This window comes from Nelumbo nucifera, chromosome 6 (assembly GCF_055504915.1).
Source record: "Nelumbo nucifera cultivar China Antique chromosome 6, China Antique-T2T, whole genome shotgun sequence".
In the NCBI taxonomy this organism is placed as follows: domain Eukaryota; kingdom Viridiplantae; phylum Streptophyta; class Magnoliopsida; order Proteales; family Nelumbonaceae; genus Nelumbo; species Nelumbo nucifera.
This window is the reverse complement of record NC_142654.1, coordinates 34,775,001-34,793,068: the sequence shown is the minus strand read 5'-3', so window position 1 is coordinate 34,793,068 and position 18,068 is coordinate 34,775,001. Positions and strand designations below refer to the sequence as shown.

Here is an 18,068-nt window from a genome sequence, read left to right as displayed (position 1 = left end):
TCTCCAAAAGTGAAGTTTTGATATTCTTCAAATGACGTACTTGTAAACAACCCTTAATGTTATTAAACCCACTTTATCTCAGTGCACTCAATGAAATTTAAACTCATCTTTCTGATACAGTAGGGCTGGAACAAACTATTAGAAGACAGAAATGGGAGAGAGAGAGAGAGGAGAAAGGGTAAAAGAAGAGAAAATAGAGAGAGAAATCCCAAGGAATAGCTCCAAGGGGGTCCTAGAATCACTCTAGGGTTCGTAGCAATCAATGTTTTAAAACGTGGAGGTGTGACGCAAGGCGTTCCACTACCTAGAGGCATGATGCGTAGTTCAGAATGCAAGGGGCGTAAGCCTCCCGAACACAAGGAGATGTAACCCTCCTTGAGAGGAGGGGGGAGTTGTCTAGTAGGACTGCAATCAGTCCTAGTTATAATGTACAATAAACAAGAGAAAAAGGTTTGGGAATGAGAGAAGAAGCAATAGAAGAAAAGAAGAAGATGAAGGGAGGAAGTCAAAAAGAGTGTGGGTTATGACATGACTTGTCGCCCCACTCAGCTATTTATATTAATAGTTAAAATAGGGGAAAAAACCAGAATTACCCCTACTGCTTATTATATAAGCACAGAAATAAGAAAGCAAACTGAAAATAACTACCAACTACCACTAACATAAATAAACAAACAGTAGTGGGGATCACATTATTGTTCTCTACATCCCCCTCAAGTTGGGAATAGATATAGATCTGCCTCTAACTGTCTTTGGAACTGCCTTAGTAAAGAAATCTGCAAGTTTCATGTTGGAGGTGATACATGGAAGACACACTTCTCGGGAGGCAACTCTCTCTTTGATAAAGTGTCGGTCCACTTCAATATGCTTAGTTCTGTCGTGCTGTACCAGATTATGGGCAATATTAATAGCAGCCTGATTATCACAATACAGCATTAGGGGCTTGTCATAAGTAATACTCAACTCCTCAAATAGGGATTTCAACCATAACACTTTAGCCACACCATTTGCCATGGACCTATATTCAGCTTCAGCACTGGAGCGGGCATCAACATTTTGTTTCTTACTCCTCCAAGAAACAAGATTATCCCCTACAAAAGCACAATACTCAGAGGTAGACCTCCTATCATCAACACATCCATCCCAATCAGCAACTGTGTAAATTTCTATTTTCATGTGACCATTATCTTTGAATAGTATACCTCTGCTTGGACATCTCTTCAAATATGACAGTATCCTTTCAACTATAAGTAGGTGAGTAGTTCTAGGAGAATGCATATACTATCTAACAACACTGACTGTATAAGAGATGTTTGGTCGTGTGAGACAAAGATAGAGAAGTTTTCCAACCAACCGTTGGAACATAACTTTATCTTCAAGGGGCTCTCCACCTTCTGCACTGATCTTATGGTTTTGTTCAATAGGTGTGTCAGCAGGCTTAACACCTAGCTTCCTTGTTTCTTCCAATAGATAAGAACATACTTTCTTTGGGAAACAAAAACCCCATGTTTAGACCGTGCTACCTCAATATCCAAGAAATACTGTAGCTCTCCCAAGTCTTTGACCTCAAATTCCTGGTGAAGGAGTTGCTTAAGAGAGTCAATCTCATGGGTATCACACCCTGTCACCACAATATCATCCACATATACAACAAGAAGTGTTAAGGAGGAATCCACTTTCTTAATAAAAAGAATGTGACCATTGCATCCTTCCACTCAGGTACTGACAAGGCTTCTTGCACTATTCTGGGAATGGGAATAGCAGCAATGGATGCCAAAAAGGACTTGTAAGATGGAGACAAATGATCATAAGACAAGAACTGGGAAATACAATGAGCTGTAGATGAGGTACAATGGCATTTCCCTTTACGGATTGCAATGGGAAGGGCAAGATCATCCAATGGAGGTGAAGGTTCAACAATGGAAGGTATCTCATATGCAATGGAGGGAGAAGGAACTGTGGTACTTGGATTTGGATCCGCAGAGGGAATTGGAGCTGGTCTGGACTGTTGATGACCGAAATCAACCTGCCTCCACCGTCTGTTATATACTCTCTAATCCCGACACTTCTGACAATCCTCTGGTAATGGGATTTCTGATGAATGAACCCCCACCTCACAGTCTCACTACTTTCTCCTTGAGAAGAAACCCTAGGATAATAGGGTACATCCTAAAAAAAAGTGACATCCATAGAAACAAACCTTCTCTAGAAGTAGGTTCATAGCAGCAATATCCCTTTTGAATTTGTGTGTAACCAAGGAAAATGCATTTTGAGGCTTTAGGATCAAATTTGGAATGATGAGGTCCAAGGAATTGAACAAAATAGGTACATCCAAAGGTCTTAAGGGGAATAGTAAACAACTCTTTATCAGAATATAAAAGGGTGAATGGAACTTTAATGTCCAGAACCTGTGAAGGAACTCGGTTGATGAGATACACAGCTGTATGAATGGCATCTCCCCAGAAACTTATAGGCACATTGGAGTTAAACATGATGCTTCTAGCCACTTCCAATATGTGTCTATTCTTCCTCTCAACAACCCCATTTTGTTGAGGTGTATGGGGACAAGTATTCTGATGGATAATCCCATGGTCAAGGAAATATGAGGCTAATGGTTTTGCAAAATACTCTTCCGCATTATCGGATTTGAAAATTTTGATTTTGACCCCAAACTGGGTTAAAACTATCTGATGAAAGGTCCGGATTAGGGTAAGAACCTCATCTCAAGAATGCATAAGATAAACCCATGAAAAACAAGTATAGTCATCAACAAACAACAAGAAATATCTGCATTCCCCCATAGTAGTGATATGATAAGGTCCCCAACTATCAGTATGCACAATTTCAAAAGGAATACTACTTTTATTACTCAAGGAATAGGTCGTTCTACAATGCTTTGCAATCTCATAACTTTCATATTTCAAATTGGACATCTGGACTGACTCAAACAAACTTTTCAAAGACCTAAAAGATAAATGACCTAATCCGTTATGCCAAAGCTTAACCTTACTAGTAGACTGAGAAAAAAAAGACCTCCCAACTTCACTATCTTCCCCATGTGAGCTCTCTCCAAGCAGGTAGATTCCATTCGTCTCACGACCAATCCCAATCACCTTCCTTGTCTCCAAATCCTAAAAAACACATCGATCAGGAAAAAATGTCACTGAACAATTTTGGGTTTTAGTGATGCTACTAACTGAAAGCAAATTAGTACTAAGTTTAGGAACATGTAAAATTGAAGACAAAGAAATGACATTAGATGATTTGATGTCTCCCTTGCCAGAAATGGGAACAAGGGAGCCATCAGCAATAGACACTGTCTCTACCAGAGGGTAAATGATAGGTAGTAAACAGTGAGGACAAGCCAGTCATGTGGTCGGATGCACCTGAGTCTATCATCCAACAAGGTTCAGCGTTACCTGGGGCTGAGGCATGATATGTTGAAGCCCGTGTACCTGAATGAGCAAATGCTGAAGTGGGAGTAGCAGATGTTGTGACTGATGGCTCAGATAATGGTGCTAAGTTGCCAACTTCACTCTCCAACTGAGTAAGAGCAGCCCGGACAGTAGCTAAGGTGTCCAGGGATGTGGCTCTTGTGTTAGATGAAGGTGCACCATCAGTAGTAACAGCCACATTGGCATTTCCCCATTTGTTTTTGAGCTTTGCTGGAACTAGATGTGGATGCAACTTCCAACATGTGTCTTTAGTATGTTTTGGTTTCTTTCAATGTTCAGATACTAGCTCTCTCTTATCTTCCTTCTTCATATCCCTCTCCTTATCACCTCCAAACTTTGGCAACCGTCATAAACTTAGGGTTTTAAACCTAGAACTGGTCGTAGGTCAAGAAAGAAACCCTAAAAATCAGAAGAAAAATAGGAAACTCCTAGTTGCACCTCCCAGATTATTCAAAAAATTTTTATTAAGGTCAATCTCAAGAACAAACAACAACTTAGAAAAAATCTGGCCGCCACCTCCAAACCACAGTCTGAACCCTAATCTTGAGGTTTCTTCCCTTCTTCTGATTCTTCCTGATCACTGGACACCCTCCAAGGCTCTACGATCCCTTGGGCATCAGCCGCACATTGCTAGCAACCTCCAAGAATTAGTCGATGGTCTTACCTCTGTTGGAACTTCCAACCCTAGGAAGTTCTCATGTAGTCGGCCTGATTAGACTCACATGAGAAGTCCTAAGTTGGCTTTGATACCAAGTTGTCTAGTAGGACTGAAATCAGTCCTAGTTATAATGTACAATAAACAAGAGAAAAAGGTTTGAGAATGACAGAAGAAGAAATAGAAGAAAAGGAGAAGACGAAGGGAGGAAGTCAAAAAGAGTGGGTTATGACATGAATTGTCGCCCCACTCAGCTACTTGTATTAATAGTTAAAATAGGGGAAAAAACCAGAATTAACCCTACTGCTTACATAAGCACAGAAATAAGAAATATAGCAAACTGAAAATAACTACCAACTACCACTAACATAAATAAACAAACAGTAGTGGGGACCACATAACAAACATAGTGGGGACCACATTAATGTTCTCTACAAGGGGTTAGGAGGAGGAAGGGGAGGAGGATGAAGGGGAAGGGGGGATCTCATTTTTTCTTTATTTTTGATAAAAATCTTTTATATTAAGAAGAATAAAGATGCATAGCATTAGTTGAAAGGGGAGGAGGGTGAAGAGGAAGGGGGGGTCTTATTTTTTGCACTTGAGGTGTACGCCTCAGAGGTGTCAGTGCCTCTGGCATATGCCTTGGGGCGTTTTGGGAGCGCCTCGCCTGGAGTAGTGTTTTAAAAGTGAAAGGTGAGGCACGTGCCTTTTTGAGGCAAGGTGCACAATTAATAAAAAAGCTAAAAGAAAAAAAAAAGTCAAAAAATTCAAAAATAATGCCAAAAAATTCAAAAAATTATAAAACATAGTATTAATAAAAATATAAACTTAAAATTTAAAATAAATGTTTTAAAAAACCTATTATCTAAAATTAAAATACATAAACATAATATGTAAAGCATATTCAAATGAGAATTTAAAAATGAAATCAAACATATAAAACATTTTCAAGCATATAAAACCCACAATCTCTTTTTTTCTCAATTAAATCAAGTAGCTAATGTGACATATTACATTCCTAATTCTATGAGCCACCTTTGTGCCATGCCCATCAAGGCAAGCCTAAACAAGTCCATGTTAGGGTTTTAAATTCTGAGTTTTCACACAAAAAATAATGATTTTATAGTTTTAATTGCTTTTAAGAAATTTTATTAGGATGAATGAATGGATAGCATTACCAAATAGGGGTTCTCGAAGCTTCGGTTCAGAATTTAAGACCCTAACATGGACTTGTTTGGGCTGGCCTCAAGTGGTGTGGCACGGGGGTCCGGGGGCGAGGTCCGGGGGCGGAGCCCTCGGCCCAACCGCTAGACTCAAAAAAAGGAAACAGCGTCAAGCATAGTTTTCAAGGCGCCAAGGCGAGGCTAGGCGACTGGGGGTGCTTAGTCGCCTAGGCGGGCACCTAGGCGTTGCCTAGGCGATAGATTTTTTATGTTATAAACATAGATCCTAGGGTAGTTCCCTAGGTACCATAACCATATTTCTTTAATAATTATTCATGATTTTCATAAGAAAAGTATAAATTTCATATTAAAGTATAGAAAATCAACATATTCATGAGAAGAAAAGGAAGGAAAATAGAATTAAAAAATATAGGGGCTGAACCCTTATTTTTGTAATAGGAAAAGAAGAAAATAAAAAGTATTGGTAGTAGTAGTAGTAGTAGTAGAAGAAGAATAATATATGTAGGAGGAAAATGTGCTGATTAGATAATTTTTTAGTTCTTCCTTACTTATTGGTTCAGGTTTTCAAGTCTTTGAGGGTTCAATACAGCATTTAGCAATGTTTGTGTTGATTAAACCCTAATAAATAAGAAAATAATAAAAAGAAATTAGTATATAAACACACAAAATGATTGTTTTAGTTTAATAAGGTCTATTTTATAATTCATCAAAAAAATAATGTCTATTTTATAATTATAATCTCAAAAAAGAATGAATAAAAAAGTATTTTATAGTAGGAAGTAGAAAACTGTTAGGCGATTAGGCGAGGCGAGCCTCAAAAGGCGTCTTGTCGCCTAGGCGTCGCCTTGACAACTATGGCATCAAAGTTTTCAAAAGGCGCACGCCTGGGCTAAGGTGCAAGGCGCACCAGGCGTGTGCCTTTTGAATGGGCTGCGCCTAGGACCTAGGCGAGGCGCCTACCCTAAAATGTGCCTTGCTTGTGTGCCTAGGCGTTCCTGAGGCATGCTCCCATGCCTTTTAAAACACTGGTAGGAATCACTCCATACAGCAAAAGAGTTCTAAAGAAATCTTCACTCATTCATTAGCTTCAAAAGGAAGAGAATACATCTATTTATAGAGTGACTTGTGTGACCTAGAATACTGTTCACCATAATTACAAAAATGCCACTCCTTGTCTTGTGCATCAAGAAACACAATAACTTTCTATCTACTAATGCAAACACACTGAAATTTGAAAGACAATCCGTACTAAACTAGAGAACAAGTTGTTATAACCCAGGCCCCCACAGGAGTAGTTAAAATGACGAAAATACCCATGCTGTTCAAATATACAAAAATACAGAAAATTTCAGAAAATTCCAAATTTGACTCTTCAGCCCCTGCATTACTTTCAGTCCCATGTGAAGAAAACCATTTTGTAATTTTCCATGACGATCTGCTATACTTGCCAGAACAAGGAAGAGGGAAAGGAAATAGACGGTAAAACTAGACTGGTACTTTTAACCATGTGATGTGTAGCTTCTTTCTGGGTCATTTATATCATCCAAACAAGCAAGACAGCTATATAAACATGGTTGAAACCATTTGATTACATTGATGTTTGGCATATAGCTATATAGCAAGTTAACCGTATGGATAACTATGGCAGACTCCCAATACATTTTATGTACAAGCAAGACAGCTATATAAAGAGTCTGACTTCCTATGAGCTTTATCCCAACTAACTCCTGGTCTCGATAAGCCGTCTGCTAGATCATTATGCTCTTTGGTTAACCATCTTAAATTGGTTTTGTATGTCACTATGACCCGAAGTCTGCCTGATTTCATTGAGCATTAAAGTTTCCTCCAGGGCCCTTTACTGGATCCTTTACCCCATTTTATGGTGTTTATCAAACTCCCTCTCGTCAGTATTAATGCAGGTTTTCTCAAGATGGTATCCCTCAGGACAAAAGAGCTATTACCTCAGCTTTGATAATATCTATTGCTGTTGATTGGACCACTAGAATCTCAAGTGATGCTTCCTTTCCTACCAGACAGCAGACCACCAACACAAGGTGCCCAGTTACCCAATCTGCTGCAATCAAATCTAAATCAGAGTTATTTTCTAAAATTGTAGTTGTGGGCCACCACAGCTGAAATGCAGGGAGGTAAGGACTGCAGTATTAGTACAGGATTTTTACATATGTTGTCATGTCTGATGCCATGAAATTTCTTGCGGACTGATGCCATGATGCCACTGAGATTTTAGATGTTTGTTTAGTATTTTTAGGTGGCCATTAAGCTAAGCCTTTGAATGAAGAAGAAAATGGGTTCTTTCCTTGTACTCTATTTCAGGTGCACCTCTTTCTAGGGATTTATACCTAGGTTTTGGTTTGGTTTTCAATTATTGCTTCAGGTTTAGACGGGAGGATTGGCTGTCTCCATCAATTTATGTTTAAAATGACATTATATGCGGTGTTCTTTCATTTAAATGAAATGATGGAATTCATCAAAGTTTAAAATGTCTATGTCGGTGGAATTCTTGGTTATCCAAATATAACCAAGATTGTAAAAATTCATCAAGGTTTAACATGTTGGAAAGTCAGAAATATCGTATGGAAATATTGTAAAAATTATAGACATGGTGGAAACATTGTAAAATATGCAGAATATAGAATGATATTTTATGAAATGATAAAATAAGCATAGGCACACCTTTTTAAATCATTATCTTGTTCCAAATCATTAAACAAAGCTAAGAAACTAAGGTTATAGACAAAAGAATACATTCTGAAGTTGCCCTGTAAACCACAAGATTTAGAGCTTCATGATAGGATGAGTTGAAATGGAAATGCTGATTCCAGTAAAATTTCGTGTCGCTACCCATGGAAATGGAAATATGTCATGGAAATATTAGGGAAATTAAGGACATTTTAAACCAGGAAATTCATTGTCTAAGGTGCTTGCTTGATTTCTTTTTCTCTGGGAAGAGAGCATGTGGTTCCTTATCATTTAAATGAAACTTAAATTGTCTTTGATGAGCTTATGTTATTCATTCATTTTCTTTTCATCACTCTTTCCAGGGGAATATGTCGGTCTTACAGGAGCCAGGTTGGATGGGGTAGAAATGCTTGCTTGTGGCCTGGCAACTCACTTTGTCTCTGCCATGGTATACTTCTGATTCAATTAAACCCTGTTAATTAAGTTTCTGAACTACAAAACTTACAGAAAGATGTTTTGTGTGGCTTTACCCTCCTGTTTGAGAAAGATGATAAATTTGTCAATCATTTTGCATTTGAGTTCTTCTGCCATTCTTAACAGTTGTACTAACTATACTGTCTTTCTCATTATTCAAGCTCATAAACTTTTTTCTTGTGAAGTCTTCACTGCCTAAAAAGAAAACCTAACTTCCTAATGATTTGAACCTTTCTTTCCTTTACTACATTTATATCCATCTTGTAATAGAGTGCACTTTCTTTAATTGGGTATAAAATCAAGCAATCACATCAAAGAGTCAAGTTTCTAATTACTTAATCAATGACTTTGAAATTTTGGGTACAATTAAACTAATATAGTAATAGATAAAGTTGAAACTGAGTACCGATACAATAATGCATAAAGTTCCAACTAATAGGCTGAAATCCACATTACTATGTAAAATGACCGAAATACCCCTAATATCAAAAGACTCCATATCTGAATGCTTAGCTCCTGTGTGTGCCTCTCTCTTTCTCCTCATTTTTAGATGATCCACTAATTATGTGGTTATACTGCTAAACTTTTTATTGTGATATTTTTAATAGTTGGGAATAAATGTCTAATCTTATATACTATATGCTTAGCTTGATATTATGAAATCTACATAGTTAAAGTGCTCATAGACTTTTTCTCACAAAGCCCCATGTAATCTGTACCAGAAAATTGAGTTGGTTTCAACTTTCAATTATTGAACCTGGTCCTTGGTCTCTGTTTTCCATAGTAGATGACCTCCCTCTATTTTAGTACCCTTATTAGAACAGGGATACTTACCAAGTACCAACCTTGTGATGCCTCTCTCTCTCTCCCTCTCTCTCTCTCATGTGTTCATGTAAAAAATGCTTTTGTAACTTGTCTTCTATCAGTAAACAGAGATTGCCTTTGCTAGAAGAAGCATTGTTCAAGGTGAATACATCTGATCCAGCTGTTGTTTCTGCAATTATTAGTGAATTTTCAGAGCAGTCTTCTCTGAAAGCAACAAGCTCTTACCACAGGTAAATCTGGTATCAAATTCTTGGTCACATGGTGTCTGAATTTATACGCATATGTAACTTTGTTATTGTTTCCTAATCTGGGGTTATAGGTTGATTGGATTAGCCGAGTGAGAGAAATAAGAGATTAACCAACCTGTTAGGTGTCTCTTCTTAAGGATTCCAAAGGAACTCCAAACCAGCAAAACTGAGATATTTTGTGCTGATTGAAGCATCCCATAAAGGAACTCCAAACCAGAGCTCAAACAGAAATGTTGAGTTTCTCGAGATTACCCTTCAATCTTGAATGAAAAACTGAGATTATAAGCTGGTAGAGGACCTGCTCTGATACCATGCAAACCCTCCTTACCAAAGTGAGAAAAGAACTTAAAACAGATTCAGGGGTATCTAGAATGAGTCGAACCCCAGCCTACAGAGCCCTCTTTATTTTAAAGAAATGTATAATTACCATGGTTTTGAAAACCGGACTGAAAATGGAACTACCTAATAAGATACATCAAGTCACAGAATCTCCACATTGGCTACACTTGATGGGGTGTAGGGCACATACCTAATTGTACTGTATTGTTTTCCTTCAATTCATAAAGTTTAATACTTGTTGGCTGTCACTGATAGAAAAAGGAAGGGGTGATTTTAACAATTTAAAGAGGGGAGGGAGGGAGAGAATAATTTGGCTTTGTCAGACATCTTATAACTTTTCTTTCAACAATTATGACATATCTTTACTATGGTTTTCAAAATCTTCTCATGTTGACCTTACTCTGCATTTTCTGGAAGCTAATATCAGTTTTTTCCTGGTCACAGACAAGATATTATTGAGAGGTGCTTCTCTAGAAGGACGGTTGAAGAAATTTTATCTGCTCTTGTAAGTTAATGAAGTGGTTTGTTGATATCCTTTACATTTGTCATGTTAATTGATTGTTTCATCCTTCCGTTGTTTTTGTTTCCTGCACTTTCACTGTTTGGTGCGATCTAAGTTTCTTTATATTGCCAAAGTGGATTCATTTGGTTTTTGTAGGAGGAAGAGGCTGCAACTGGTGCTGACAAGTGGTTATCTGAAACAATTCAGTCACTGAAGAAAGCATCTCCGACAAGTCTTAAAATTTCTCTGAGATCGGTATTGTCATGCATATCCTCTAGATAGTTTCATCAATTTTAATTTAAATGTCAGTTTGATCTGATTAGATATAACATAGTAGAACTGTACTGTTTTGCTAAAAGTAACAGAAGAATCATTTTAATCCATATTATAACAGTTTCATGTATGAATTCATGTGAATGGTCTGATTGTTATTTTCTTATTGGATGCAAATTTAAAGTTCTGAAGTTCAAAGCATAAAGGATCATTTTATATATGCTAATATTCGTCTCAAGTTACTTCCTTTCCTGCAATTCCAGATTAGAGAAGGAAGGTTGCAAGGTGTTGGTCAGTGCCTTATTCGAGAATATAGGATTTGCTGTCATGTTTTAAGGCGAGATGTCAGCAAAGATTTTTTTGAGGTTTGTGGAGTTTGATACAAATTGTTTCTCTTGCCTTCTCATAAATCATTCTAAAAATGGATACCATGGTTCAAATGCAGGGGTGCAGGGCGATACTGTTGGACAAGGACAAAAACCCCAAGGTCTTTTCTTTGTTTCTGTTTTTTTTTCGATAGTTAATTTTGAATAAAATGAAAAATATGCAACTCCTGTTTATAGTAAAATCCTTTAATATTTTATTCTTTCAGTGGGAACCCTCTCGATTGGAGTTTATCAGTGATGATATGGTGAATCAGTACTTCTCCAAGGTGGAGGATGAGGAATGGGAAGATTTAAAGCTCCCGGCTAGGTTCAACCTGCCTGCTTCTGCCATGGCAAAGCTTTAAGCTAGATTCACCAGTTATTGCCCATTAAGCAGGGTACTTGGTTTGAGATTCAATGTGCAAATGCTGCCCATGACCTTGCTGATTGGGACATTTATTGTGCACTAGCCTAGTGCTTGAACTTGTCAGTTGAATAGGTTTAATTTCACATCCATGTTCCTGTTGTCTCAAAGATGAATGAAGAAGGTACTAATCTTACACATCTGGCATTGTTTTTTTATTTTTATTTTATTTTCCTTCAAATAACTTTAAAATTAGGTTAATCGAATAGGAATCGGGAATGTAGGTTTCTACCAAGGGATTTGATATAAGTTATTGTCCTCCATTCGACTGCTATGCTGACGAACATTGCTCTTCGTAAGACATAAGATGGGCCATACTTTCCGTCTTTAATGGACTTTTTAGCATTATATTGTGACTAGTAAAAAATAGGGCCGACTTTTATTTCACCTTTTTTTTTTATTTCTTTTTTGCGGTTGGAAGAATTTTGCAAGCTGATATAATGTCAATTGATCCTCAGGCCAAGGTTCAAAGTATCGGCTGATACATATCATTTCGGGCTCCTCCGATACATCCCTACAGTGGGTGTATTAGAGGTCTGACCGGTTCAGGGGGTAGAGGAGACCTAAATCGGCCCCCTTGAATCAGTTGCGAAAAAAATAAAAAAAGGGGTCAAAATGTGTATTGATTTGCCCGATAAGCCCCTACCGGTATATCGGACGTATCAATATTTTGAACTTTGCCTCAGGCCGCAGTACGAGGCATGGAGCCATGGACCCACTTCAATAAAGCAGCAGTAGCATGGACTCACCTATATACATTGATTTCACACTCAAGGCTCAAGCAACACTGATAGCATTTGGTTATCAACTAACCATCAATCTAAAGGTTTATGGTTTAAACTTTAAAGTATCGAGCCAAGGTTCAAAGTATCAACACGTATCGGTCGGTATCGGCCAATACGTATCGTTTCGGGACCCTTCCGATATGCCCCTAAGTGGGTGTATCAGGGGTCTGACCGATTCAGGATGTGGAGGTGGTCTAAATCAGTTCTCCTGAACCAGTTGCGGAAAAAAAAAATAATACAAAACTGTATTGATATTTTGAACCTTGTATTGAGCCACTAAAAGCATCAATACTCTTCTTTTTATTTTCAGTGCAGTGACTCCAACCTTTTGGCTCAGTTTGGAAGGAGTATGAATAGTGCAAATACATATAAAATAATACAAAATATAAGATTTTGCATTCTAGATATTTGTATTTGTACTCCTTCAAAAGCCTTTCGGAAAAAATATGCAGAAAAGGTTTTAATGTTTAAACTTTAAACGTATGGAGCGCCCCTAAATCCATATATTTAAGTATTTAACGTTTCGGCGCAAACCGATACTATCATATGATATGTACCAATTCTTTGAACCATCTCAGTATACTCGAGTTAGCACAGTCAGGTCAGCTGGTTCATCCAACCGTTATCTTGCAAAGTCTATTTCTACATACTCGGTAGAAGTCATTGTTTTCCAAATTTCTTACACAGCCACCGACCTACAATGATTATAGGTGGGGAGGCAGTACAAGTCTTCCTCAAAGATGATGGATGGCCTTAGGAAGAGAGAGGAAGAAAGGTAGAGTTTGCAGAAGTTGAACAAGAATGTAACAGCGTTAAAAGTATCAATACATATTGGCCTGTATCAATCAATATGTATCATGTTGATGGTTTCCTGATATTTTCCTACAGTTGTATTGGGTCAGACCATGGTTTAAAGGGTAGTTGGGACTTAAACTGATCCCTCTAAACTATTTAAAAAAAAAAAAAAAAACATAAAAAGCACTGCCGTATTGGCCTGTGTCAATAATTAGAACGTTGGAATGTAGAGGGTTTTGGGTTTATGTAGAGGATTTGCAGAAGTTGAAATATTTGAGGCACAGTCAGATAGAGTTCTCGCAAGAGATCGGCATTGGATCTATATAGAGGGTTTCGGGTCTCGTCTATTTATAAAGGAGAACCTTTAATGGAATAGGAAGTTACACATTGGAAAAAGGAGACTTTTCCTAGAACGGAAGTTATATTTTAGGTAGGAAGCTCACAAGTAGGGTTTTGCACGTGTTATTGTGGATATTCCGGGATAAGCTCTTGCCTTTTTCTTCGAGTTCGCACATCAACACGGGTTTGGCTACAGTCTTGCTTCTGAAATTTCTCATGCCTTAGTTGTTTTGGTTCAAGTGTCAATATGCTGATAATTTGTCATAGTTTTTAACTTTTTATACGGGTTGAATAGCCGCATTGTAGCACTCAAATCGCATTGTATTATTGTTAGGGATGGCAATTTTTTTCATTTTCCTAATTTCTATGGGGATTCGGAAATGATTTTTCCTCATGGGGATGGGGATGGGGAAATTTTCATCCTTGTTAGCAGGGACGGAGAGAGCACTCCCCACTAGGGGTGTTCACGGGTCGGGTTGGGTCGGTTTATTGGGGTTTTCCCAACCGACCCAACCTGGTCAGGTTACTTGAGGTGGAAACCGAAACCGACCCACTGATAGGCCAAGCCGACTTGGTCGGTTTGAGTCGGGTTGGATCGGTTTGGGTCGGTTTCGGTTTTGCTTCTGTACAAAAGGACACCTAATTGAATTCTAATTGTAATTGCCTAATGGGTTGCCTATTTGGTATAAAAGATTATAGAAAATTAGAAACTATAATAGATTGCCTATTTTAATTGTAATTGCTTAATGAGCCTTCTAGTTCTAGTAAAAGTCTAGTTATAGTTAAGTAGGAAACTTCTCAAACTAGGAACTACCGAACTAGTAAAAGACTAGTTCGGTTCGGGTCGGGTTAGTTTCGGTTTTCACACAAGAAAACCGAAAACCGACCCGATATATCGGTTTATATATTTGCCCAACCCGAAACCGACTGGTATTGATGAAAACCCGGCCAACTCGGGTTGGGTCGGTCCGGGTTGGTCGGTTTGGTCGGGTTGGGCATTCTTATGAACAGCCCTACTCCCCACCCTATGGGGACCTCGATTCCTGTCCCATAGGATCCCCAATATATATATATATATATTACATTATATATGATATATGTATATATGTACACATATATCTATATATTAATATTTTAAAAAATATGATTGAATATGTTTGAATCTTTTCTAATAGGATTGTAATTTTTAATTAATTTTTATTCTTTTTAAATAAAATAAAAAACAAAAACAAAGTAATTAACATTATAAAAAATCATGGGAAATGAGGATCCCCGCTGAGATGGGAATCTCCGTGGAGACGGAGATGGGGATAACCTTGTCCCCGTTAGTAGGGATGGGGAGAGGCTCCCCGTCCCCGCCGCCCCACCCCGTTGCCATTCCTAATTGCTGTTCTATAGCATTTTGGTGGTTTATCATGCGAGCAAAGTTTGGCTAAAAGTGATAGCTATTCAACACGCAGTGGAACCAATGATGAGATTTCACGCTAATATTTAAATATATAAGGCCCACACCTTTCACGGTGGGCGTATCATGCACCGGATCGCTGAACAGCCATCAATTTTGTGCCGCGATGATGGTTCCGTGTGTGTCGTCATTGTGCGTCCTCGTTTAGGCGTTAAGTGCGCCTATGCTGTAGGGATCGTTAAGCTATCAACCATCTGAATGTCTTTTAGGGGAGCCTCTTAAATATGGGAATCTGGGTTTGTGCTGCGATGTGGGGGCACTGTGGTCACTTTTTGAGTGACTACAGTGTACACCCGGTCTTATCCTTCGTACATGGAGCAATTGCTCTAAAAAAATAACATTATCAAAATGTAAAACGGATTTGAAGACTTCGGCCATGGATTATTGCTTATACAAGATGAAGACTGGGAATCATCAAGACGAACAGCTGATTGCTTATACAAGGAGCAAAACTCCATCTAAGATTTAACTTAAACGGCCATGGATTTCTCGACAGTCATATTATTCCTTCTTAACAGTAGAAAGGTGGCAATAATTTCATACCTGCGTTTCTTTTTCCTTGTTGGTTGTGTTTTCATGTTTGGGTTCCGCAATTCCATGGATAATAATGCAAGTCCGGATTTGGTCTCAATTCCCACCATCTAATGCATCTGTACATTTCTCGCCTTGAATGATCAGGTAGAATTATTTTTCGGAAAAGTACGTACAGGCCTAATGCAGATTTCTGAATTTCTTGCAAATTTATAAACATCCAAAGTCAAAAAGCCACATTATATGCACCCATACTTATCTCTGCATCAATTTCGAGCTGGCACCCACCCCAACTGTACTTTAGGCCTATGAATTCTGACCGTGACTGAACCGTCACTCTCCCTTTACTTTTTGTATTAATCACTGTCTTCACCCTCACAGGGGTTGTTACTCTTTTTAAGTGAAAAGTGCAACATTACCTCAATATCTTTTTTCTTACTGAAATGATAATAGTGAGATTCAAAACCGCACCACTAATGAGACAATTCATCGAGCGCACCAACTGGACTATCTCTCAATTGGTAAATGACCAGGTAGATGTTCCCAATATATATTCTTCTCAGTCCCATTTCACCCACCTAGTTTTTGGAACCGGAAGGTAGAATGCCAGAGTGCACCACACGATCCTTTTCCTGCATTTTGGCTTCACCCCATCCGAACACAACCTTTATTCTTCTTCCTTTCGTGGTGTGATGTCATACTTACGTTGTAAGTTGTTTATCCAAGTGTATTAGTGGTTTTCCTATTTTCTTTTTGTGGGTGATGCCATCTTACTAGTCTTATTCAACACTGGATGCTTTTGCTTATTTCACAATTGAAAATATCAAGACACCCATGTGGGATGTCAATTTTGCAGGGAAAACAAACTTCGCTAGGCATCCATGTCATGAATATAAAAGATTACACAAATTGATTAAAGCCAGAATGATAAAAGGGTCTACTGAAGTGAAAACTACAGTTCTGAAAAGTCAGCACTTATTGCAGTTGGACATACTGAGTCTCTGGTACTCATAGGGCAAGGATTATTAGATTTTTCTCCATTTATCAATTAGATTCTTCTTTAATGTGACAGATTGTGCCAAGAGTATGATTGGCTATGGAGGACTCGTATGTATATATTTGAATAATCACATATTTATCGTTATGATCCAAAAAATCGAGTCTCTGTTCACATCCGATGACTCCAAGAAGAGAAGTGTGCCTTCTCATTTCATGGGTTCTGAAATGAGATTTTCTTAATCAAAATTCCACCTGATTCAAACGCATGCAAAACCATCAAATACAGTATTCTTTGGAGGTAGTCAGGAAGAACAAGAAAAATGGTTTATTTGTCCATAATGTTATCCTTTTCTAATTGAACTAGTTCTGCCATCTTTCCCATAATGTAAAGAAGCATTTGACTCAGATTTAATCACTGTATCACAACCAACCTGTAACCAGAAGGTTCTCAGTCATTACATTCATCTCCAAATCCTCTAGATTTAGGGAGCTTTAAGCTCTGAAGATATGCAGCTTCTTCACATCATTCAGGTTGGTGATCCTTTGGTCTTTCTTAATACGTCTGAGAGCTGTATTTATTATTATTATTATTATCATGTGGATCATTCTACAGTTTCAGAACAGAAAATATTGGTAGTGCATGTATGATCATTGATACTGATACAGAACAGACATAAAATTAGAAGAAAACCAAGTACTAATATCTAAAATTTCCAATACACTCACAACCTAGCAGTCATCTCATAGGATAATACTCACACATGCCAAAACTGCTTATTCAATACAAGGCCAAATAAGAAAAAGAACTCTATACATTCAGCTTGGAGGAACATTGCCCACTTGCTGATAAGAGCAATTACATGATATGCCGTGCGAAGAAAGAATGAACTCATAGAGGTCTGTATTTACTGGCTTTATTGCTTGAGTCTTAGTTATTGAACTTCTGCTCGGTAGTGCTTGGTGAAGCCTGCATTGTTAATTGGTACATATGTCAAAAACACAAACAAGATCATGTGTTTCCAAGGAGTTCACAACTGCTGCAACTGTGATAGCAGGACTCACTTATGATCCCCCAATGAAGCATGATCATGCCAGCAGTTGAAAAAATATTCAAGAACATCATGTGAAATGAATTTCTATTTCAATTTCTGGTGTGCCTGTGTTTCATTGAAGGTTGCAAGGGAGTGCTGTGACCATGTACTCTCATTCTTTGTTAGACCAGATTACAATTCATGTTATTGTATAACAAAAGATTACACTCACAAAGGAGAAAAAGAAAAAAGAAAGGGGGAAATTTGTTGGGAGTTGACGAAAGGTTAAAGAACCAACATATTATGATAAAATTTGTTCTTATCTACCTGAGGCCATAAGCACAATCCTCCCTTGTTGGACTGGAGTGGAATCCTACCAACATACTACATGGAGGCTCTTTCTTTCTTTCTTTCTTTCTTTCCTTTTCTTTTTTCGTTTTGACATCAATTAACATGGCTATTTCCTATTTCCTAAAACAACTTCATCAGTGCACTTGCATTTTGAAAGATATCCTTTCAAAATGACAGGATTTTCTCCAATCTAAGTGGAGAGGATTTGAAAGCCTTATCACAGTGATCACTATCAAATGAAGACACACATACCTAGTGAGTACCTCAACATGGGATTGTAGCACATAACAGTACAAGTATGAATGTGTTATATATTTGGATGCAAGAA

The 18,068-nt window shown here is 38.0% G+C and overlaps 2 protein-coding genes across 14 annotated transcripts in view; one reads left to right on the top strand and one right to left on the bottom strand.

Moving 5' to 3' along the window:
* The window catches only part of LOC104606466 (3-hydroxyisobutyryl-CoA hydrolase 1-like), a 48,261-nt gene extending 36,493 nt beyond the window's left edge, over window positions 1–11,768 (top strand). For 5 of the 11 annotated variants that reach the window (XM_088889598.1, XM_088889604.1, XM_088889600.1 and 2 more), the window contains 8 exons: window positions 7,328–7,348; window positions 8,357–8,442; window positions 9,402–9,523; window positions 10,325–10,385; window positions 10,539–10,637; window positions 10,919–11,020; window positions 11,101–11,142; window positions 11,248–11,583. In XM_088889598.1, coding sequence (XP_088745724.1) covers window positions 7,328–7,348; window positions 8,357–8,442; window positions 9,402–9,523; window positions 10,325–10,385; window positions 10,539–10,637; window positions 10,919–11,020; window positions 11,101–11,142; window positions 11,248–11,385 — 671 coding nt within the window. In that variant the 3' untranslated portion in view covers window positions 11,386–11,583. Of the gene's footprint in view, window positions 1–7,327; window positions 7,349–8,356; window positions 8,443–9,401; window positions 9,524–10,324; window positions 10,386–10,516; window positions 10,638–10,918; window positions 11,021–11,100; window positions 11,143–11,247; window positions 11,584–11,668 lie in introns of those variants that run through there. The other 6 variants (XM_010271687.3, XM_010271688.3, XM_088889602.1 and 3 more) reach the window with 3 other exon arrangements.
* A 5,248-nt stretch (window positions 11,769–17,016) lies between these two features.
* The window catches only part of LOL1 (lsd one like 1), a 3,625-nt gene continuing 2,573 nt past the window's right edge, over window positions 17,017–18,068 (bottom strand). For all 3 annotated transcript variants that reach the window (XM_088889362.1, XM_010271685.3, XM_010271684.3), the window contains exon 6: window positions 17,017–17,325. In XM_088889362.1, the coding sequence (XP_088745488.1) occupies window positions 17,287–17,325 (39 nt within the window). In that variant the 3' untranslated portion in view covers window positions 17,017–17,286. The remainder of the gene's footprint in view (window positions 17,326–18,068) is intronic.